The sequence below is a fragment of the Gnatocerus cornutus genome, chromosome 5 (assembly GCF_029298725.1).
Source record: "Gnatocerus cornutus isolate USDA-ARS CGAHR chromosome 5, icGnaCorn1.1, whole genome shotgun sequence".
Taxonomy (NCBI): domain Eukaryota; kingdom Metazoa; phylum Arthropoda; class Insecta; order Coleoptera; family Tenebrionidae; genus Gnatocerus; species Gnatocerus cornutus.
Genome location: NC_142237.1, coordinates 3,794,715 through 3,816,465, shown reverse-complemented (window position 1 = coordinate 3,816,465; position 21,751 = coordinate 3,794,715). Strand labels below are relative to the sequence as shown.

Below are 21,751 nucleotides of genomic sequence, written 5' to 3'. Positions count from 1 at the left end.
TATGTATAAATATGTACAGGGTGTCCGGAAAGTTGCGCATCACCGTGAAACTGTATCATCGAACAATGCCATAGATCACCGGAAAAATTTTTAAAAAATTCTATGTCTTCAATTTTTCTAGATATGATGGATTAAAGAGTTTAAAAAATAAAATAAATAAAATGGATTAAAAAGTTTGATGCGAAAATTAACGATTTCTGTGCAATAATTTTACATTTAAATGAATTTGTTACGTAAAGGATATTTTGCGCAAAGACATGGTGCAAAGAAAATCGGAAAAATCTTGCAAGAAATGCCTGAAAACTGTTAACAAGGTTTTTAAATCAACAATCTCCATCAGTGTGACATCGTTCACTTGAAACCATAGTTACATTACTCGTTCATGAGCCGAACTGACTAACGCCAACAATACAACAGCAACGTTACTATGGCTTTGAATACTAAAAATTTAAATTATTGGAGAAAAAGTTCAGCAATGTTGCCATTTTCCTAATTTTCTTTCGGTCTTCCTGTGAAAACAGAGAGTCTGGATTTTTTTTTTTAATTTTTTTGGTACTCTGGAGGACCACCCAATTACCCCCTTTCAAGGTGGTGCGCCACTTTCCGGGCACCCTCTATGTATATTCTCTCTGAATTTCTCTCTTTCTTCAATTCCTCTAGATTAAGCTTCTCTTTTATTTGGTTGCTTTGAATTTTTTTGGGTCTCCGAATTTTTGGACTTTAAAAAAAATAAATAGTATAAAATGTTACTTCTGGACTTTTGGACTTCTGGGTATTTGGCGTGTTAAAAATCAGGGTTGAATCTTACAAATGTAGCTGTTTGCCTAAAACCAAACAACCGAATAAGACCTAAAACCTCTCAAAAAGCATTAATTTTTATCCACCCCAAAAGTACCCAAATATGTGTAGACCACCAAAAATTGGACACACAAAAAAACCGTTAAAATCTTCCTAAATAATGCAAAATGATATCAAGAACGCCCTAAAAAAACTAACAAAATACCTTGTTTTTAAACACCCCAAAATGGCTTTCTATTTCTGGACCAGGGTATTTGGCTTCTTAAAAAACAAGGCAAAATCATACAAATTTAGCTGTTCTCCCAAAAGTAAACAACCGAAAAAAACCTAAAAACTTAAAAAAAACACCAATTTTTATCCACCCCCAAAAGTACCAAATATATGTAGACCACCAAAAAGTGAGCAGGCGAAAAAACCCTTTGTAACGTGTCAATTTCGGGTTAAAACGAGGTGTTAGAAAGGGTTGATTTTTGTGACCTTTTGACACCTGTAATTAATTGGTTGCCTATTTTAGTCATAGCGAATTTCTTCTTGCGAACTGTTCTTCTGTCCATCTTGTGCATTGAGGTCTACGGTTGATTTTTTAGAATGATTTTCCGTCTGTTTACTTACCGTTTGCTTCGTTTTACTAGTTTTTACAATCCCTTTCATTCTTTGTTTTGATTCGCATAACCCCAAATTTTCACCTGTCAAGAGGTCACCTTCTTGATGACGAAATGTGCAAAATCATTTGCATTTTAGTCTTCGAGTCATACGGTACTCCAGAGTTTCCCAACTTTTTGAGTTTTTGAGAGTGATTTAGTGCCCTTTTTCCTTGGTTGGTACGTTGGTACGTTGATGGGTCACTAAGGTTCCTGGAGGAGACCGGGTTTGTCTGGGCTCGAAGCGGAGTAAATTCAGTTAGTTAGTGGTTAGAAGGCCAACCACTTGGAGGACCTCAAGAAGAGACGGTAGGAGGAGCTGTTGGAGCGCCTGTAGGAGTCAAGGTCAGATCGTTTTTTTGTCATTCAAAAAAAGGAAAAACAACACCAAATCAAAGAAGTATATTTGGCGCCTTACAAAACAAGGCAGGATCCTAAAAAATTATGTTTTCCCAAAAGATAACCGAAAAAGACAACAATTTAACAATTAACAATGTTATTAAAAAAATACTACTTTTTTTAAAGTTTATTTATAAAACTCTTTGTTGGCAGGTTTAAAAAATGGTAAAATCTGCTGAAGATTGTTATTTTGCTTGCGTTTTTATTGTTTGTTCATATTCAACTGTGCCAATGCTAGCGCACATTTACAACACACCTATAACACTTTTAACAATTTTATAATATATTAAAACAGATGATATAACTTTCACGTTGTGTCAAAATTGAAGAGACTACTTGATGTAAAAATGTCTTTGTTGAAGGTTGGCCAAAGTGTCAGGAACAACAAAAATGAATTGTGTTTTGGCTTTTTGGCTCTTAGCTCGGTTTCTATGTTAAGTCTGCGTTTACTATAACTTATTTAATAATTTTAAATATTTATTGTAAAACTGCTTGGATTTTTACAAAATTGACTATTTTAAAGACTTGAAACCTTTAAAAAACAGTAGAATTTACGCAAACACAGAAGCCAAAAACGGACTATTGCATTTTTAAAAGGTACATTTTTTAATTACTCTTAAATTTGCGCTAGCACGGTTTTATTTTACCATCATGGTAATACTATAATGGATTTCATAGAGTCGCTTTCGGATTAAATGTATTATACTAATTCTTTTTTGATTAAAAAAATGAAATTCGCTTCGCTCATGAGAACTTTGTCCGAATTTAATTATATTGTACATAACAATTGTATCTAAATTATTTCTTACGATCGATTGTCCAGCGCATTTTGACTTTTGAGCATTTTTATTAAACAAAAGACGGTCGATGGTCGAGCGTTGTTATAATCTATAAACATACTTCAAAAATACGCTGACACATTGGCCTACTCGTTTAAAAAAAATTGATATTCTATAAAAACATTTTTTTCTGTTATCCAAAATGTTCTTATTCAGATTAACCAAACTTATTAATTTTTAGCTAATTTTTTAGTTTGCATATCTAATTGAATAGTAGACATAATATTATCGCAAGCTCATTCACATCCTAAATATTACAATTTTACATTGTCTAAATTAGTATATTATGAAACGTTTTTAAGGCACGACGAGCGCAGCGAAGAGTGTTATAAAGTAGTAAGTGCGGCAAAATGCATTATGAACAAGTATCATACGCTATTTTTTCTATTTCGCCTTATTTTAAACGAAAAAACTTGATTTCGAAATCTAGGGAATTTTAGGGTAGTTGGCATTAGCAAAATGTTCGAAGTAGCCAAGCCCAATTTCAGTCAGTTTGACAGGTGTGACGTTTTAAGGTTAAGGGAGCCAAGAGAGCGAAGATGTTGATGACGATCATGATGGTTCTCTTGCATCCAAAGAGTTTTTCTCCGATGAATTATTAAGCCAAGTACAACAAGAAATAATGTGTGTATTGATGGATTTGTCATGGTTTATCAAAACCAAAATCTAAATTGTCAACGTTGACGGCAGGTTGACGGTTTGTCTGCTGCAAACCTAAGAAAAATATAAGTTCCTGGAAATATTGACACGGGATTGGTCCATTACGATACCGAAATACGCTCAAACGCGTATCGAAATATCTTCATTATGAACGCGAAATAGAAAAAAATTATTATGACTCAGTAACGATCCGAACGTAATTTTTTTTTATAACATAGCTACTTACTAAATTTGATTTTTTTTATTTTGTGATATTAAACCGTTGCGTATTTTCTTATCTTACCACAGCATAGGAATACTATTAAAAATTATTCAGAATCAAGTAAAGTTACCTTAAAAACAACAAAAAAAAAGTTTACAAAATTTCTTGTTTTTAAACACGGCAATATATTTTTCATTTCTGGACCAAGCCAATTGGCGCATGCAAGAATCATTTTAAAACCGGAGGATTTTAAATCCCTCGGTTTTCAACACTCCGAACTCAGAACAAAAGTTGGATTTGTGGAAATTCGCACTAGAGACTCCTTTGATTGAGCGCAAGTGTTTTACCAACACGCCTGAAATAGATTTAATTAAAGTGCTTTGGTTGTAGTTTCATGTCTACAAGTTTCATAATGTGAAAACATTAGGTCCTGAAAAAAACAACATCAAACTTGATTAGACTCTCAGAAACGTCACGTTTTTGGTACCTATATTCTTTAAAAGATTGGTAAAACAAAAAAAAATCTTCCATCAAACTTATATATTTATCACTAACCAAAATATTTCTGTAATACAGAAAAGAAAAATTTACATAACCAAAGTTTTAAAAAACGAAAACTCATCTGACATATCATAACTAAAAAATAAATCTTGCATTAACATTACAGGAAAGAAAAATTACATAACCAAAGTTTTAAAAAACGAACTCATCTGACATCATAACTATAGGGAATTAATGTCATATCATCAAAGTTCTCGCTATTCTGTAAGTAACCAATTGAAACCTGTCCATTTTCATCCATGTTAATCCCTATTAGGACCCAACGTGTTACGGAACTTCTGATTATCTTTCTATCTTTAAGTACTTTTAAGTACTTTCTGTCTTTTATGCAAAGTACGGCTTTTTTGTTGCTTTCCTTATACTTAATTTCCCAAATCAAAACAAAATCATCTTTAATAAGAATAAAATCGTTTATTCTTTTAAATTCTACACCAAGCATTCGAAATTAAACAAAAGTTGAGCACAGTCTTTAAATCCCAAATTATCGACCAGAATTTTTATTGTGCAACGGATGTTCGCTTAAAATGTTTGGATCTACTCTTAAACCCGCTTCGATCATTTCCGTATCGGTATTTTCTTTATCCATTAACGATATGGAATATAATTGTTCCCATTATTTTGTCTCAAAAAATTGTGCAAAACACAGCAAGCCATGGTCACTTTGTTAATATTTTCTAATTTCAAATTTATTGTAGTATGAAAGATTCGGAATGTAGTAAGCGATAATTAAAAATCCTTCTTTCATTATTAAGTTGCTGTTGGCTGAAGGGTTTTAAAAAATCTTCGCGGAGAGTAAATGCTTCATCCCCAACGAAAACGAAAGGAAGTATTTAGCTTGTCACTATGTTTGGATTTAAGGGCCCCACAAACCTCGTTCTTGCACGACGGTTTCGACGGTCGGAAAAACCGAGGTCTGTGAGTAAAACTGTCGGTTCAACACGACATGTGATACGTTCTTGGTTAGCAGAGATAAAACCATAAACGTACTTCATTTCTTGCTTTGAACGCTTTTATGAGAGATCGGGATAAGTTCGTGAAACAGAGTGTAGTGACAAACCGGTGGCGAATTTTACCGAGGCCAGTCATAAATACCAAGATTTAGGAATAAGCTAACGCGGTGGTTTAGACCTTTTCTGTAGTGAGTGTCCCAATTAAGTCAAAAAATCACTATTTGGTTGCGGAAAGTATACAGCAATAAACCAGGCAGATAAGTTTGCCTCGAAATTAATTGAATGTATTGGAAAATTATCATTAATGATAATAAATTAAAATGAATAAAATAAAGATGTTTTTCCATCTTGTTATTTCTTTTGCTTCAATGTTTACGCTGTTATTAATAAAATCCATTGCAACAAACTTAAAAATCTGGCGCATGTGTGTTTAGAGCGTTTCCAAATAAAACAAAATATTTCAGGAAAATATTTTGGAAAACAAAATTAGTTTTAACATATGTGTGTATGTGCTTTGACAGGTAGAGAAATTAGAGTGAGGTTTGCGAAGCAACCATAGTCATTACCAGTTTTCCAGGTAGAGTCCTAAAATCAAGAAAGCTAATCCATCGTTCCAGAAGAATTTTAAGTATTATATTAAATTGTCTTTAAAACGTGATTAACCGACACTTCACATGACTGAATCAAAAGAAACAAACCCAACTGAGGGTGAGTTTTTATTTGATCTCTCGATACATACAGGTGTCCGGAAAGTCGCGCACCACTGTGATACTGTATCATCGAACAATGCCATAGATCACCGGAAAAATGTTTAAAAAAATCATGTCTTCAATTTTAAAAGTTTAATGCCAAAATTAACGATTTCTGTGCAGTAATTTTAGGTTCAAAAGAATATTTTTTATCTAAAGGACATTTTACGCAAAGGCATGGTGCAAAAAAAATCGAAAAAATCTTGTAAGAAATGCCTGAAAACTGTTAATAAAATTTTTGAATCAACAATCTCTATCAGTGTGACATCGTTCACATGAAACCAGTTACATTACTCGTTCATGAACCGACCTGACTAACGCCAACAGTACAACACCGACGTTACTATGGCTTTGAATACTATAAATTTAAATTATTGGGGGAACAATTCAACATTGTTGCAATTTTCTTTTGGTCCTCCTGCAAAAATAGAGAGTCTGCAATTTTTTTTAACATTTTTTTGGTACTCTGGAGGACCACCCAATTACCTCCTTTCAAGATGGTGTGCCACTTTCCGGACACCTGTACATATAGGGCTATTCACATAACTGTATGACCTGTAATTTCAAAAAATGCAACCCATTATACATTTTCAAAGCAACCATCGCTTTTAGTAAATTGTAAATTTAATAAATGAATTGTAATTTTAGTAAATCACACTGACATTTATTGTTCAACGATTTATTAAGATAACAAAACTGGAAGCCAAATGTATGTAACAGTAACAAATTTAACAAAAATTGGAAACAAATCATCGTAACAAGTGTTGAAAATGCTGCATTCTGTTCATAAAACATCGCCGCACACGTTCCAAAATTTCTGGTGTTACCGTAATCTTTGCTTTTAAATCTTCCAGCGTTCCTACAGCTCTTATTAAACCTACATGATATGATGGTATAGATTGAAATTTGTTAGCGAAAATAATTCTTGAAATTGAAGACAGACTGGTTTCAACTTGACGTGCCACAAAATTTTGACTGACGTGCGGATTTTCTGTAACATCTTGAAGAACCGCAACTTCATTCTTCATACCTGTGGCTGTTCTAGTTCTAACTCGTTTCTGTTGGGGCCAGTTTTCTCTTAAATCTTTTTCCAATTTTCGGAAAATTTTATCTGTTGGATGTGCAGCACGGTCAGGATATCTTTGTGCATATGAATCTGCAGCCGCTACAACATCATCGTGTCAGTTTTCTCGTCGTTAGAATACATTTTCGCGAAAATCTGATTTCATAAATGATCTCAATAAGTGCGATGTTATTTCAATCGAAGAAAATACGTGCGGCCAGAGAAATAATAGTTTATGGATCAATGAAAGAAATATTCGATTAACTGCTAGCAATTTCGGAAAAATTTGCAAGATGCGATACCACTAATACTGCGAACACTGTGAAAAATATTATATGCAAATCATTACCAAAGATACTGCCTAAGTCTATTCAGTTTGGCATTGATTGTGAAGAGGAAGCGCGAAAACAATTTGAAGTTATCACTGGGATGACAGTATTACAATGTGGATTGTTTGTTGATTCGGAGAGAAAATTTTTAGGGGCATCTCCTGATGGTTTGGTTGGTTCTGAGTGCATTCTAGAAATTAAATGTGCTTATACCGCAAAAAAACAAATGGTCAAAGACGCAACAAGCAACAAAACAATCACTTTTTGTACGATTGATCCGAACAGCAATAAGATACAAGGTGTTTATAAATGTTTCTAGCATCAAAGGTGGCTTTGGAATTCCTGTCATGCACTATTTTGCCGCTTTGTGTTCATAGTGAATATAACTATGTTCACAATTATTTCAAATGTCAGTTACGTTAAGACGTTACAGTTACGAGTTTGGGTTCAAGTTTTTCATTTTCTGGTTTTAAACCAGAACTAACACAGTTTATTTCTCAAAACTTACTTTACTCCATGTTTGAGGTTAACTGCAAATGTCAATTGAAAAATTGAAACTCACATTTGTTATGAGCGGCAAATTTCTATAACATTTCATAGCCACCCTTGATGTTAGAAACATTTATAAACACCTTGTAGTTTTAAAGCCATTAGATACATATATGTATCAAGTCCAGGGTCAACTCCACATCACTAAAAAGCAATATTGTTATTTTGTAGTGTATACGGATATAGATTTACAATACTGTGTGGTTGAACGGAATAATGATTTTTGGGAAAATAAGTTTTGTTTTAAAGCCATGCTTCCAGAGATTTTTGACTCTCGGTGGAGCAGAAATGAACCCCTTCGTAATATTTTAAAAAAGGATTTGTAAGTGGAATAAAAAAAATCTGTTTAGATTCTGTTGCTCTAAATCCCAACACTTATGCAAATGTCCTAGCTTAAAGGCTAACTATGCGATTATCACATGGCTACAAGGGCATAACATGATATAGTCTGTCCAACGAATAATTAGATGACAGTTTTCTAACCAAATCTGCGCGATAAAAACTAGTACAGTAGAGCCTCGGTAATCCGGACTCCTGCTAGTTCGGTGATCGCTGTAATCCGGCCGGGAAATGAGCTTTGCGGGGGGACGGGCGGGGGCGGGTGTTGGTGCGGGCTGCCATGAGCCAATGCGTCGTCAGTCTTTTGTTTATGTAAAGTCTAATGTTTTATGTAATTTAACTTACTGTTTTTCTACATGAACATGTACATTTTTGTCTTTATGCTTTCATTTAAAAATTGATAAAGAAACTAAAGTTAAACATGTGTTTTAGTACCCTCAAATCCGGACGCCTCGATAATCCGGAAAGGGTTTTGTTTTTGCCTCTCCGGATTAACGAGGCCCTACTGTACCAACAACCGCCAAATTTAAAATAGTTGTCATGATGCTAATTTCAAAATTCATTATTTTTACTAAATTTACTGCTATAAAAATGGCTCCTATTACTTGATTATAGAAAGGGAATTAACAAACTAACTAATTCGGTGTTTTGTCATTAATTTGGTAACGTAGAGAAAACCTCAAAAACCCTCAATTTTTACACACTTTAAAGCTGTGTGTCAGGTAAGTCCGTCTGCCAGGAAATCAAGAGGCACACAAAACTTTATTAGCAGTCCAGTTGTTACAAATCTTTCATTATCAACATTCTAATTAGGAAACTTCGGTCAAGTTGACCAACAGATCTTGAATCTACTCATCATGAAACTTGCAAAAGACAATTTGCACAAGAGAAAAACCGAAAAACTAGTAATTAGACACTATTTTACCAACAAAACTCAAGGAACAGTGCAAAAAGTAGATCTTAAAGTGGTCAAGAGTGACGAATATCAGTGAATGTCAAATCATTGACAAATTTCTAAAAAAGGCGGGAAGGCGTAGTTGCATAACCAACTTAAATCGAGATTAATATCCCCAAAAAGACGAAAAATTCTAGAGTATTTCAAGTTGCCATGTTTCATGCCATACAATTCAAATCATCCTATTTACTCGCTGGATTTACTATAGGATGATATTATAATTCTATCATTTTCATATTTTTTTTAATTGAGTGTAATTTAATTGATAATTACAATTTTCGTTCGTTAGTAATTGGGCCAGCTTTATGCCTGGCAAGAAAATTTAGTAATAATAATCTTGATAAGAATGAGATTAAAATGTTATGGGATTCATGATCTTCAGCTCTCGGTAGTGAGTAGGTATCTGGTTGAGGTTCCAATGGTAAATCCCGACTCGGTCGAGCCGTAGTCGTCGAACCGTCATTAGGATTAGATCCCTCTGCTGTGAGGGGTTGTAAATCATTTGTATTTTGAAGTGTTGGTTGCCGACTTTTAGAAAATTGAGGACCATTTTTACATTACATTTTATTTTTTTCAAAAAAAACTATTTATAATTGAAAAAAATCAAGGAGTTTCCCGGATGTAGAATACAATTCTCTATCTATCAAGTCGTAGTTCAAGCAAAAATTCCTAAAACTGTGCCCGTAAAACGACATGGCGTTTTTTCAGTTTTATAAAGAATTTTTGAAAGTCACAGAGTACATTTCGATATTGTCTACACGTACAAAAAAAATCAAAACTCCAACTCTTAATTTTTGGCCGTAAAAAGTAATGGCGTTTTGCGCTGTTTCCTATGCACTTCGGCCGGGGTAGGACAGAGCCTTTTAAGAGACTCACTTTGTATTGCAAGGAAATGAAATACAAAAAATAAAATTTTACCGTTCTGATGTTTTGTCATCCGGTATAAAATGATGACCTACCTTGAATTAATATCGCCTAAAATTGATACTTAAATAATAATAGGAGTAATAATGAAAAAAAAAAGTTATATAATATTTATAGGCACTTACATAACATAATGTGTAGTAAACAACATTATTTCCAAGAATAAAAAAAATCTGCATATCATCTAAATTATCTTCGCATGTAATTATAAACAGTCCATTGTACCTTTAATTTTTTTATTAAAAAGTATCTCTACATCCACTTCCAATGTGAAGAAAAACAGAATAAAGCTTATAAAAAACATTGCATAATAAACACGGTAGAGAGACGTCCGTTCACATCGATTTGATGCTCAGTTTAATTGTTTGTGTAATTCCGGAACAGAATCATCATATTTCGCTTCAAAATAGTTCCCAGCAACGGGATCACCCAATTTGTACTTCTTCGCAAAACCTTCAGTGGAAAATTTTCCTCTATTACCATTAGTATTACTCTTCTTCTCCTCAATGAACACCATTTGTTCAGGTTGCTTGAACAATAAAAATACGTAGCGATGTAATCCTGTGTCTTTTGGTGGCCCCGATCCAACATATTCCGTCAAAACTTCTCCTTTCCACACATCAGATCCTGGAATGTTCACCACTAGCCAGTGGTTCCATTCTTTTATTTTAGGGTTTTGGCGACTTGGAGCATCTGGATCGGTCATCAGCAAGGTGTAAAAAGCGTTAGGTTCTCCTGTGTAAGAAACGGTTGGGGGCTCCCTCACATCTTTGGGAGCGAGTTCGTTCCCTAAAGCCACTTCTTTTTTGCTTTTTTTGTACTCAACTCGGAGAACTTTCGTTGGGGCCACGGAAACTACGTCAGGACTTATGTTGGATTTTGAAAATAGCTAAAATTAACATTGGATAAGATAAGAAAGACAACAAACAAGTTTGGGTCGTTATATAATTTCTAGTAACGGCAGTTGACATGATTTGCAAAGAACAACAATGTTATCAGTGAGATTTGGCCTCAAATAAGACTAGGAAAGCCAAGTATATAAGTAGATTATAAAAAAAAGAGCAGACAATTGATAATTGTGCTTGGAAACCGGATTAAGGCGGCCAATGCGGAAACTCGAAAGAAAAGAACATTGAAACTGGCGCATCTTAATTAAGATAATTTAACTTATTGTTATCAATTGCAAATGAAAACATGACCTCCCAACGGCGTAATATGATCCTACGGACATTAATTATAAATATTGAAAAAAAATGTCCTCTGATAACCGTTATCAACGTATTCAAATATTTTAAATGAGGCTAAAAACAGGGCAAGGTGCACCAGTTTATATAAAGCTCGCACTAATGACAGTCGTCACTTTTTGTTAGTGAAGAAACAAGGAAACTTTACCTCAACTTTAGGGGGCTGTGCCGCTACAACAACACTTGCACACAACAAAGCACAGAAGAAGTTCTTCATTTTCGTGCTGTAACAGTGTAGTGACTTTGCTCCAACGGTAAATATCAAACATATAAATAATCCCAATCCCACCTCCGCTACTGCATTACCTCGTTTCTCCTTCCAAAGCGTTCAATTTGAATCCCAAATAAAGTAACTTCAATCTAACAATCTAAAAACGACACTTTCATCACGTGTTCATTACAAGGCTTCTTTGCACAATTTTACTAAAAACCCACTCGTTCCGGCCCTGATTTTCTGTTTTTCCAGTCGTTACCCAACTGTGCCGAGTTTTCGAAGTTCGCGCTCTTAGAACTGTCAACATGGCAGCTGTCATCCCAGCGGTTACTAAACTCTCCTCTAGAATTATCCGCATTCTGGGGTGCAACCCCGGAATTATGACCTTGCAAGGAACGAACACTTACATCGTTGGGACCGGAAAGAGGTGAGAATGTTTTTGTAGTGTTTTTATTCGCTGGCAACTGTAAAGTTCCGGATGATGATTGAGGTTGGCACACTTGACAGATCAGTGACCGGTAAGGTCGAGGCGCGAAATTTAAATTTTTTGGGTGTTTTTTCGGCGTGTTCATTAAGCCGTTGAAAATGTGTTGCAACAAGTTACATGGAAATTGCGTTCAAGCATTCAATGATAAAATTATTTCATTTCTCGAATTTGCCGCTTTAATAGGTCCATTAGAGAACTCAAAGTAGGAAATTTTGTTTTTTAAGAATTGGCAGAACTAATTAGTCTAGCTGTCACCCGTTTCCTGTCAAGTTCTTGGTCAATTTCACCATTACAGATTTTACGATTCGTGTTTAAGAAATTTTGCTGCGTGAATAAAAAATGTATCAATATGATTGAATTGTCCTTTGTGGCAAACAATATATGTACCTAAATAAAATAGATGTGAATACAGGTTGTGAGGTTAGGTTAAAACTCAGAAACTCAATAAATGTCAAATTTTAAATTTAATTTGAAAATCAAGTGGCAAGTCGTGGTTACAAAACCATTACCAATCGTGTAAAACGAAAAGTCTTAGAATTGAAAAAGTTAAATTTTTTATTAAAAAAAGGGTGCAAATTCGAAAAAATTGTGTAAAGAACTTGTTTTATAATGGTGGACTCGTTTTGTACACCGGGAACTCGTGCACCAAATTGGCCATTATAAAACACGTTCTTTAATATACTATTTTCATGCTGTCTTATATTTTGCCATTCAAAACAATTCTTTTTCTCAAAAGCGTGCGAAAAATAGATGTCTCCTAGGACTCTCGCACTTCTCTTTAATAGGAAATTGTTGATCAAAATCTAAGATAATACGAAAATCAAGAAAATTTTCTATTAAAACTATGTGGGAATGTCTAATTTTTCAAAATAAAAACTTTTCATTCCACAATAAACAATCAAATTTTTAAAGAACGTGACCAGAAGCACGTTTACTGCATAAATGATGATTACAGTTACGAGCAATAAATGTTAAACATCACTCTACCGTGATGTATAAATTATGTTTTATTGTCATTTTGATTTATTATTTAATATTATTAATTTATTAATAGTACATTTGATTTATATGTTTAAGCTATTAAACTGTGAGCTTACCGGCAAAAAATACTTTCCATGCTGGTAAAATCTTTTGCTCGCATCTGTTTTATGAAAAAATAAACAACCATACCTTTATTTTGATTGTAGAGTTTAAATGAAGTGACCCAAGTAAATAAAATTCATTTAATTTTTGATAAAAAAAGGAGGAAATCCATATTGAGGTAATGAGTGCATCAATCTGTTTGTTTGGAAACATCAAAATGTTTATATCTTACTATCCAAGCCGACCATAACAGAAATAATACAAGTTTTACTTTCCTTATTATTTAAAAAAAATAAAAACACGAACTTTGAATTTGTATTTTGTTTCCAATTTTTCGTATTTTCTGATTGATAATAGTTATTTATGTATTAAGGGCATAATGTGGACGTTTATGTTCGAGATACATAAACATCAAGTTATGCCCGTGGTACATACGTTTTATGTCTTACCAATAAATTTTGATTTTTCAAAAACAAATAATTTCTCCACAAATACAAATTTCTGTTCTTGAATCTACATAGACTTTATAAAAAATACTTCACATGTCGTTTTGTGTTAGTTCAAAGATTTAATCATTTTAATTACTAATGGCTTTATATACAATTTCTGATTTCTACACTGTTTATTTGCGTTAATTGAAACCAGAAAATACTATTGCAGTTGATTTATAATTTATTAATAATTAGTTAATTCGTTAATTACTAGGGACTATATTATTAGCATTATTTTTATTATTGTTATTAAAATAATCTAGTGTCATGTCAATGAAATTAATCTTAGAACGCTTTGCAAAACAATTGAAAGCGTATCAAGATGGCAGGTAAAATTCCATCTAAAATTGTTGAAAACGCTGCAAAAGCCACTGAAAGTTTATTGCCAACAAAATCTAAAGAGCATGGATAACCCATTTGACATAACCTCAAAAAAGTTACCTTTTGAATTTGACTGTTTGATGATAATTAAGTTTAAATGCAATTTTAATATGGCGGGCAAAGAAAGCAAGTCGTTTCGTAGCCAATCGCTGTTTGTTGTGAGGTCGCTATGACACCTTAATGCCCTAGGGCGTAATTGTACCTCTAACGTACCGCAAATCCTAGCCATAAGGAGCCAATAATTAAACGGTAAGACATAAAGATTAAAATGGCACGAAAACAAAGAATGACTCTAATTGAAGCGGTGAATGGATAAATTGGTAAATTTTCCATAGTGGCTGAAGAAGTTTTTAGTCAAAATATTGTTGTCTAATAACTGCTAGTCACTCCGTTTTACATGTACAAATGATTACCAAAACAGCCTCCGTTTAACCTTTTTTTTCCTTAAAAGGCGGATTCTGATCGACACCGGCGACTCCGACGTCCCTCAATACATCAACCATCTAGCGAGTGTCCTCAAACACGAAGACATTGATTTAGCCCACATCTTTATCTCCCATTGGCACCACGATCACATTGGTGGTCTTGTGGACGTCCTGGACCTCAAAGATAAAACAAGTAAGGTTCATTACAACGCACTGGAATGTGATTAATTGGTACCATTTAGAATTCGCTCAAGTCTGGAAGTACCCGCGTAGTGAAGGCGACGATATTCCCGAAGGTTATTCCGTGGACTTCCTGAAGGACGGGCAAGAGTTTTCCGTGGAAGGTGCCACTCTTCGCGTTGTCCACACCCCTGGTCATACAACTGATCATATAGTTCTGCATTTGTTAGAAGAGAACGCGGTTTTTAGTGGTGATTGTATTCTGGGTGAAGGAACGGCGATATTTGAAGATCTGCACGATTACATGAATTCTTTGAATGACATTTCAAACATTGAACCCACGGTTGTGTATCCCGGTCATGGCAATGTCATTACTGTGAGTGTACAAGTTCAAGTTTATTATGATATGATAATTTTTTCTTTTTCACAGAATCCCAAAGATAAGATTGACTTTTATATTCAACATAGGAATGAGAGGGAGCGACAGATTCTTAACGTTCTGATCAACAACCGGGAGAAACAGTTTAATGAAGACGAATTAGTCAAGATTATTTATAAGGATACGCCATCGAAGTTACTAAAAGCTGCAGCCTCTAATGTGAATCATCATTTGATAAAACTGTTAAAAGATAATAAAGTGTCGCAGTTCAACAACCTGTGGCAATATTATGATAGTTGTAAAACGATATAATTGTAAGAGATATTTTATTGTTCAGTGAACTGCTTCAAGGCTGTAATCAAATCATTGCAATGTATTATCGCCATGTTTTGAATTGTTACCGATTTATTTATAAGTTAAGTTTTCGTATATAAAGGAACTGTATTATTTTTAGTAATGTTATTTAATAATGTTTTTGTACTTTGCAGAAGTGGTGCTATGTAATGTACTCTGCCGCAAACTTAGTACTAAGTATGAATAAAAGTTTATACCGTGTTATTTTAGTTTTTCAGTTCTGGGTAGAACGTTTCTTGCTCGAAAACTGTCGCATCCTAAATATTAATTGGTGAATTTTCAGTACTTTCTTTTAGCTTCGCAGGATTTAAAGTTGTCGAATCAAGGAATGTTAGGTTCCTTTTATCTATCACTTCATAAATTTTGACAATCTAGAATCACGTATAATGGTATATTATTATATGAGCAATTATGGTAGTCATTATTCACGAGAATGACGTTTGCGAAACGAGCCGTATCCGAGTGAATAATGACCATAATTGCGAATATAATACTATACAGTTTGCAATACTTAGAGATGGTGTGGTGATGTCCATCGTTAAATTCTTCTTTGATGTCTTGATAATGGAGTTATTTTGTATTGATTGAACAATTTTTTCCGTATCCAATTTGTTTTGCATTGAGTCATCGATATAGCCTTCAGCGACTGTGTCTCTTCAAGGCCTTGATGTCGCCACCTGCGTCCACAAGTAAAGTTGCTGAAGATCTCCTAAATGAATGTCCAGTATACAATTCAGGCTTAGAAAGATCCAAAAATGTGGCAATTTGTCTCCCCATCGAAGCAAACTTGTTAATTCCAATTCTTTGACTTGTGCAACGACCATTTTGATAATTGAGAAAAAAAGAACGGCATGCAACATCAGGAGGGCGTGGAGCAATGTATTTCTTGATTATTTCATAAAAATCACCTGTGATTGTAAATTTTCGAATTATCTTGTTTTTTGTGTTCGGTAGGGTCACTAACATTGCAGACGTTAAATCCTGAATATCTTGAATATTTATTTCTTTCATCTCATTGCACCAGCAGGCACCCATGACACCCATAATTAATGCCACCTAAGTAAAAAAACATTAGTAACATTTTTAGTCACGCAGGTTTTACAAACTGTACCTCGGTTACCAAACACATTTTGTCATTTGCATTCTTGATGAAATTGTATATCGCTTTTGAAGTGAATATTTTAGCTTTTTTTTGGTTTGTATCCGTCCGATTTTCGTTTGAGAAATGCTCTTAGTTTTCCGTAATTTTCCAATTTTATATTATGATGAATTTCAAGAGTGCTTCTTAACATGGAATATTGAGTCCAAAGTGTTGAAAATTTATACTTATCAGCCAATTCTCCAAAATAAGCCAAAACTACAGACTCCTAGAATGAATTTGCTTTTTTGTGCTTACGCCAGTCCATGAAAGATTTCTATGTGGTATTGGTGGTATCATAAAGTTTCACCGATTTAGGTGGCAGTAAAGCGGGCGTTGTTGCTTTTGCTGCTTTAGTTATTTCGGGAGGAGTAGAATTTTCCAAATCACTATCATCACTATCCATTTTTTAATATAAAACCCTTTGTAGTTCACTGCAATTGTTAGATTTAGAACGTGAAATTCTAAACTGCATCAATTCACGAGAATCAACAACTGTCACCATGGTAACGCTGCTTCTTTTCTGTGATAGGTTAGCCTAAGCGCGGACGATTTGAAATAATGCAAATTGTCATAGCAACCACCTAAGGGTTTTTTATTGGTTCAGTGCACCAGTGAATTATAAAAATCCCCACCTATGATTGGCTGAAGGCTGTGAACTATGAATTCATTATTCACATGCCTGAAATATAGGAAACATTATTAATCGAAAAACTTGAAATAATGGAAATATTATTAAACGGTCGTAGAAAAAGTTCGGTTTTTTTAAACACCAACACCGCACTCTCCCACCACTTTACAACCGGCAACGTCGTCCATGGTAACTTTTTGGTGATAAAATCAAATAGGTTAGTTGCCTAATTGACAATTTGATTACACAAAACGGTCTTTCAGGCTGTGGCCGAGTCTTTTCACTATTAAATCCTTTAATTTGCAATCCAACAGGCTGTAAAAGAAACGTTTTAACGGAAACACTGCCTAATTTTTAGAACTGTCAAAAATTTGACACTTATTTTCCCACCAAAAATCTCCCTAGGCAACGTTGCCGGTTGTAATGCAGGGTAAATTTGCGGTGTTGGTGGTTTTTAAGAAAAAAAACCGGACTTTATGTAAGGAAGATTTGCAATTTGTCAGAGTTAATTGTGAGATTTTCATAATTTTAATGATTTTTTGCGTCTTAATGTATGGATATTTCTACCTCACTCAACGTCTGATAAGTATGTGTTAACAATTCAAAAATGATGCAAAGTAGATCAAACTTTCAACTGAAATTCTTTTGACGCAAAAGTAGCAATGTTAGTTACGACGTTAAATTTTTTCTCAAAGCCAACTCCAAATAGAAATTTAATAGACGTGTTGTTTATTACATAATTTAAAAAGAAGTAAAACATTGACGATGTTTTATGCGCCTCTTAACAATATTGAAACCGATAATATATTTATAAGATTAGAGTGGTGCGGGCTTTACCGCCTGTAAAGTATGCAACCTCCCACTCTGGAGGATCAAGAAACCGTGTCGGTCCATTTAAATACCATTGAAAGAGTTGTTTAGATGCAGTATTTAATTATTTTTTGTATTGTAGTTGGATTGCAACTTCTTAAAATATATTGCCTTAATGATAAATTTGATCAGTTAACGGTAAATGTTTAATTTCAGCCAAAATACATACACGCTGGTATCTCTATTAATTTTTGGCATACCAAGTTAAATTTTGATAAAATCGTAAAGTTCTTTTTTAGGGATATTTATATGCAACTTTGCAAAATCCATGACGATACTAAAACAGCAGATATGGCAAATTCAATCTATTAGGATTTTTTTAATAAAGCTATTTTCTTGTAATTTACTTCGCGTTAGGAATATCTCTAAAAGTTAGGTATTATTCTAAGAGAAGTTGCTTAGAATCGAATTTTAAATTCATTTATACCAAATGAGGAGTTTTTAAACAAAAAAATCCAATTTTTATTTTATCACATACAGTTCTTTTAAGCAATAATACATTGTTTAATAAGAATTGGCGAACCAAAATAAGCCATGAATTCTTTAGTACATTTGTACAATGTAGTATATGCTCTCCTACACAATTTTGAACCACTTTCAACTTTTAATTTTGAGTTCCCATTGAGTATAATTTTATCCGAACTAAAAAATAAACAAAATCATTTATTTAGCAGAAATGAACAAAATAATAATATTTCATTATTAATAATTAACGATCGAATTTAAAGATATTAATATTTAAAAGAAATCGAAATAAGAATTTTAAGTTGAAATTATGTAAGGAATGTCTTCTAAGCAACTTTTCTTAAAAATCGAAGATGTCCAACACCAAGGAAAAGTTCACATTATTCAAAAACTCGAGGACAATCTATCATTTCCAAATTCTTTCTTTTAAAATTAAGGAAGATAAAAGCTTATTCATTTAAAGTACAAAGCACTGTATTCTTTTTTCGTCCAATCTGCAGATATTTAAATTTTATTTTAATTTTCATCGTCAAGCGACAAACGCCTGTAACTTTTTTTTCGATTTTTAAAATATCAAACTTGGAAAGTCGCCATTCCTAAGTGAAAAAAGGTGTTTTTTTTTTCATCTTTAGAAAAAATAAAAAATACTCAATTCGATACCTTAAGGATGCTAAAGGCTGTTTAATTTTCAGTTGTGTATTTCAAAAACATCCTGTATTTGTTCTTATTTAAATTTCGGGTATTAATGTGTATGTAATTTAACATAATGTGTTCCTAGTTTTATCTGCAAATTTCCCAGTTACATCTGTTCAAAACATATTACCAAATTTAAAACGCTTTAACTTTTTAAAGAAGACAAAAATTAACTTCTGTAGAGGAAATTATGGCTCATATTTCATTCTTATCTTGCGAAATTATTTTTTTGCGGCAATTTAGGAACAACCTGTATAAAATCATCTTTGTAATTGAGTACTACAGTCGCAGTAACAAAATTTCTTTTTTAGGCGACTTAAACTGAAAATGAAATTTTTAGGCTTTAAAAGCGGCCTAAAAGTGAGTCTTTTCTGGCCGCAAACATTTTCGGCCGATCTATGGTGGCGCCATCTATCCATAGTTTTGCATATTACATCAAGATACCGATATTACCCTCAATTTTATAATTATTTGGGTAAAATCAAATCGACAAACTGCTGTAAAGTGCAACAAAGACGTGTTGAATTATTGAAAATGAACATGTCTAGCAGTGCTCCTGCAACAACATTAAAAAACACATTAAACCTAATTCATACAAATTGTGAAGCTACACGTGCTGAAACTGCAAATGTAAATAAAGAAAATATGAACTTTTCTAAAGGATTCATAAATATTTACAATTATTCAGTTGTTATAATTGATTAAATCAATAAATCATAAATAAAAATTAATTAACTTGTAAATTTAATGATGTCGCCTAAAAAATCTTGTGTATAAAACGGCCAAAAAGTGCCATTTTGCCCTCGCCTTCTTTCTGGCCTCGGCTAGCGCCTCGGCCATTAAAAAAAGGCTCGACCAAAAAGGAACCACTTTGTGGCCTTGGTACACAAATAGCTATTTTTTCAATATTTATGAGATTCGAAATTTTATGGCCGCGACTATAGAAACAGAAGATTTTTGTAATTAAAAACATTTAATTTTTATAGCAGATGTTCATTTTATTTTATGCAATTTCCGTAGTGGCTTTAATCCAATCAATGTAAGAATTTATTCTGGTGTACCCTGAAGGATCAGACGTTTCGCAACCATGCGTACTAATAAAACTAGCAACTCCGACCAGATAATGCAATTGATTCAAAACAGTCATCAAAGGACTGCCACTGTCACCCTAAAAATTGGTCAATGATAAAAAGAAGTAACAAAAAAAACGTATTGACTACTTACTCTGCAGGCTCCTTCATTAAAATTACCAACCACGCAAACCATTGTATCAAAGATAGTATTAGAAAAACTAAGTTGGCATTCCTGATTGGGAATACTAGTGACAGCGACGTAATTCAGATTGTCACTTAAACCGGTAACAGCTAAAAAAAGTGGCATGTGATGCTAGTACCCAAATTTTTGTTGTCAATACATACCATCACTTACTGAACCCCATCCTATGGCTATATTTACCATGTTATCATTTTGATCTACTGTTGGTAGCCGAACAGGTTGAATGTAATCTAATAAAAAGATAATATAAATTTAATTCGAATAATCTAAAATATCCACCTGTGTATGTAATAGCGAGATGAAATTTAACAAGACCAACATCGTTTTCCAAAGTTAGTGGATCGAAATTTGGATGATTAATATAAGTAGATGTTGCCAAAGTTAGACGGTTAGGATCTTCAGTTTGCAAGGTGTTAGAACCCAAAAGAATTTGGAAAGCGACACCTCTAAAATGAAAAAATTATTTTTAAAATTAATATTATATGAGCCAGATAATTTTGTTTAAGGTAGGCCATGAAAGAGAGAGACAAACATAGAAGTCACGTCGGAGTGAAATTTTGTTTTTGATTTAACCTCAATTTTTTGATGAAAATATGTAAAATTACGAGGTGCAAATAAGAGAAAATGTATCGTGTGTCTCTCCAGAATCAACAATGTATTGAAAACTAATTGAAATTAAATCAAATGACAAACGTCAAACTACTGTCAAATTTTTTCTCGACTTACGTCAATTTTGTCAAAGCCTACCCTAAATAAAAATTTTGTGGATCACATGTTAGTAAAAGCAGTTACCCTTCTATGCAATGTGCAGCGGTTAAAACCCACTGTTGATTAATAAGAGCACCACCACAGAAGTAAGTTCCACTACCGGTGCTCACGTAAATAGCAGCAGCTGATGGAAATTGTCCAGCAATCGCAGGCTGTCCCCCAATAATGCGACCACTGATATTTCGTTCTATAGCACCTACTGCTTTCTGGAATAATAAGCGAATTTATTTATTAATCGAAGAATATTCTGTTTTATTTTACCTTAGCAGAGGAAAGTGATGCTACCAGCGCTAATAACAATAGAGCGAACAACTTCATTTTTAGACCTAAAGTGATCTACAAATTGCAGAATTTCGGTTTTTATTAAAAAGTTATCATTCGATTAAAAGATTATGTACTTACGATCCAAAATTAAACTAATGGATCGATCATTTTCTATTCCTGTCTTCAAGTATTTAAGTGCAATTGACGGATGTAAGGGATTAGAAAGATTGAAAAAAATGCTCCATTATCTCTTTGTGCATTTTTAGGTTTTGATAAATTTGATGGAATTTGGAATCTGACTACTCGTATGTTTAAGGCAAAAGATAATCGAGTTAAGACGAGAATTCAGTAGCCAATCAGAATCGCTGAACCGCCGGAGGAATTGCGAGGGGTTTCTTATAACTGCTAAGATACGCAAAAAAGAGGTTTTAATACTGATAATAGTACTAAA

The 21,751-nt window shown here is 33.5% G+C and overlaps 3 protein-coding genes and 1 long non-coding RNA gene across 4 annotated transcripts; 1 reads left to right on the top strand and 3 right to left on the bottom strand.

The window, feature by feature from the left end:
* Positions 1-10,177: 10,177 nt before the first annotated feature.
* Positions 10,178-11,436, bottom strand: LOC148173772 (protein D2-like). Its single transcript, XM_088035737.1, has 2 exons — positions 11,351-11,436; positions 10,178-10,847 (listed from the first exon to the last, which is right to left on the bottom strand). Exons 1-2 carry the CDS (start codon positions 11,417-11,419, stop codon positions 10,311-10,313), a joined length of 606 nt encoding a protein of 201 aa, XP_087891863.1. The 5' UTR covers positions 11,420-11,436; the 3' UTR covers positions 10,178-10,310.
* Positions 11,437-11,721: 285 nt separating this feature from the next.
* LOC148173771 (beta-lactamase-like protein 2 homolog) lies at positions 11,722-15,400 on the top strand. Its single transcript, XM_088035736.1, has 4 exons — positions 11,722-11,843; positions 14,310-14,476; positions 14,526-14,839; positions 14,894-15,400. Exons 1-4 carry the CDS (start codon positions 11,722-11,724, stop codon positions 15,152-15,154), a joined length of 864 nt encoding a protein of 287 aa, XP_087891862.1. The 3' UTR covers positions 15,155-15,400.
* Positions 15,401-15,424: 24 nt separating this feature from the next.
* On the bottom strand, positions 15,425-16,829 carry LOC148173770 (uncharacterized). The gene is made up of 3 exons (XR_015770104.1): positions 16,308-16,829; positions 16,105-16,252; positions 15,425-15,905 (listed from the first exon to the last, which is right to left on the bottom strand). It is a non-coding gene; the product is annotated as an uncharacterized LOC148173770 (long non-coding RNA).
* A 3,167-nt stretch (positions 16,830-19,996) lies between these two features.
* On the bottom strand, positions 19,997-21,354 carry LOC148173769 (brachyurin-like). Its single transcript, XM_088035626.1, has 6 exons — positions 21,298-21,354; positions 21,061-21,242; positions 20,548-20,714; positions 20,412-20,498; positions 20,218-20,357; positions 19,997-20,161 (listed from the first exon to the last, which is right to left on the bottom strand). Exons 1-6 carry the CDS (start codon positions 21,352-21,354, stop codon positions 19,997-19,999), a joined length of 798 nt encoding a protein of 265 aa, XP_087891752.1.
* Between the last annotated feature and the right edge of the window lie 397 nt (positions 21,355-21,751).

Bases quoted from the DNA above. Each gene is read 5' to 3' on its own strand.
- LOC148173772 (XM_088035737.1), bottom strand. From the start codon at position 11,419: ATGAAGAACTTCTTCTGTGCTTTGTTGTGTGCAAGTGTTGTTGTAGCG. The intron at 10,848-11,350 runs GTAAAGTTTCCT...TGTTAATTTTAG, and splicing joins CACAGCCCCCTAAAGTTGAG to CTATTTTCAAAATCCAACAT.
- LOC148173771 (XM_088035736.1), top strand. From the start codon at position 11,722: ATGGCAGCTGTCATCCCAGCGGTTACTAAACTCTCCTCTAGAATTATC. The intron at 11,844-14,309 runs GTGAGAATGTTT...TTTCCTTAAAAG, and splicing joins ATCGTTGGGACCGGAAAGAG to GCGGATTCTGATCGACACCG. The intron at 14,477-14,525 runs GTAAGGTTCATT...GGTACCATTTAG, and splicing joins GGACCTCAAAGATAAAACAA to AATTCGCTCAAGTCTGGAAG.
- LOC148173769 (XM_088035626.1), bottom strand. From the start codon at position 21,354: ATGAAGTTGTTCGCTCTATTGTTATTAGCGCTGGTAGCATCACTTTCC. The intron at 21,243-21,297 runs GTAAAATAAAAC...TTATTATTCCAG, and splicing joins CATCACTTTCCTCTGCTAAG to AAAGCAGTAGGTGCTATAGA. The intron at 20,499-20,547 runs GTGGATATTTTA...TCTTTTTATTAG, and splicing joins TCTCGCTATTACATACACAG to ATTACATTCAACCTGTTCGG.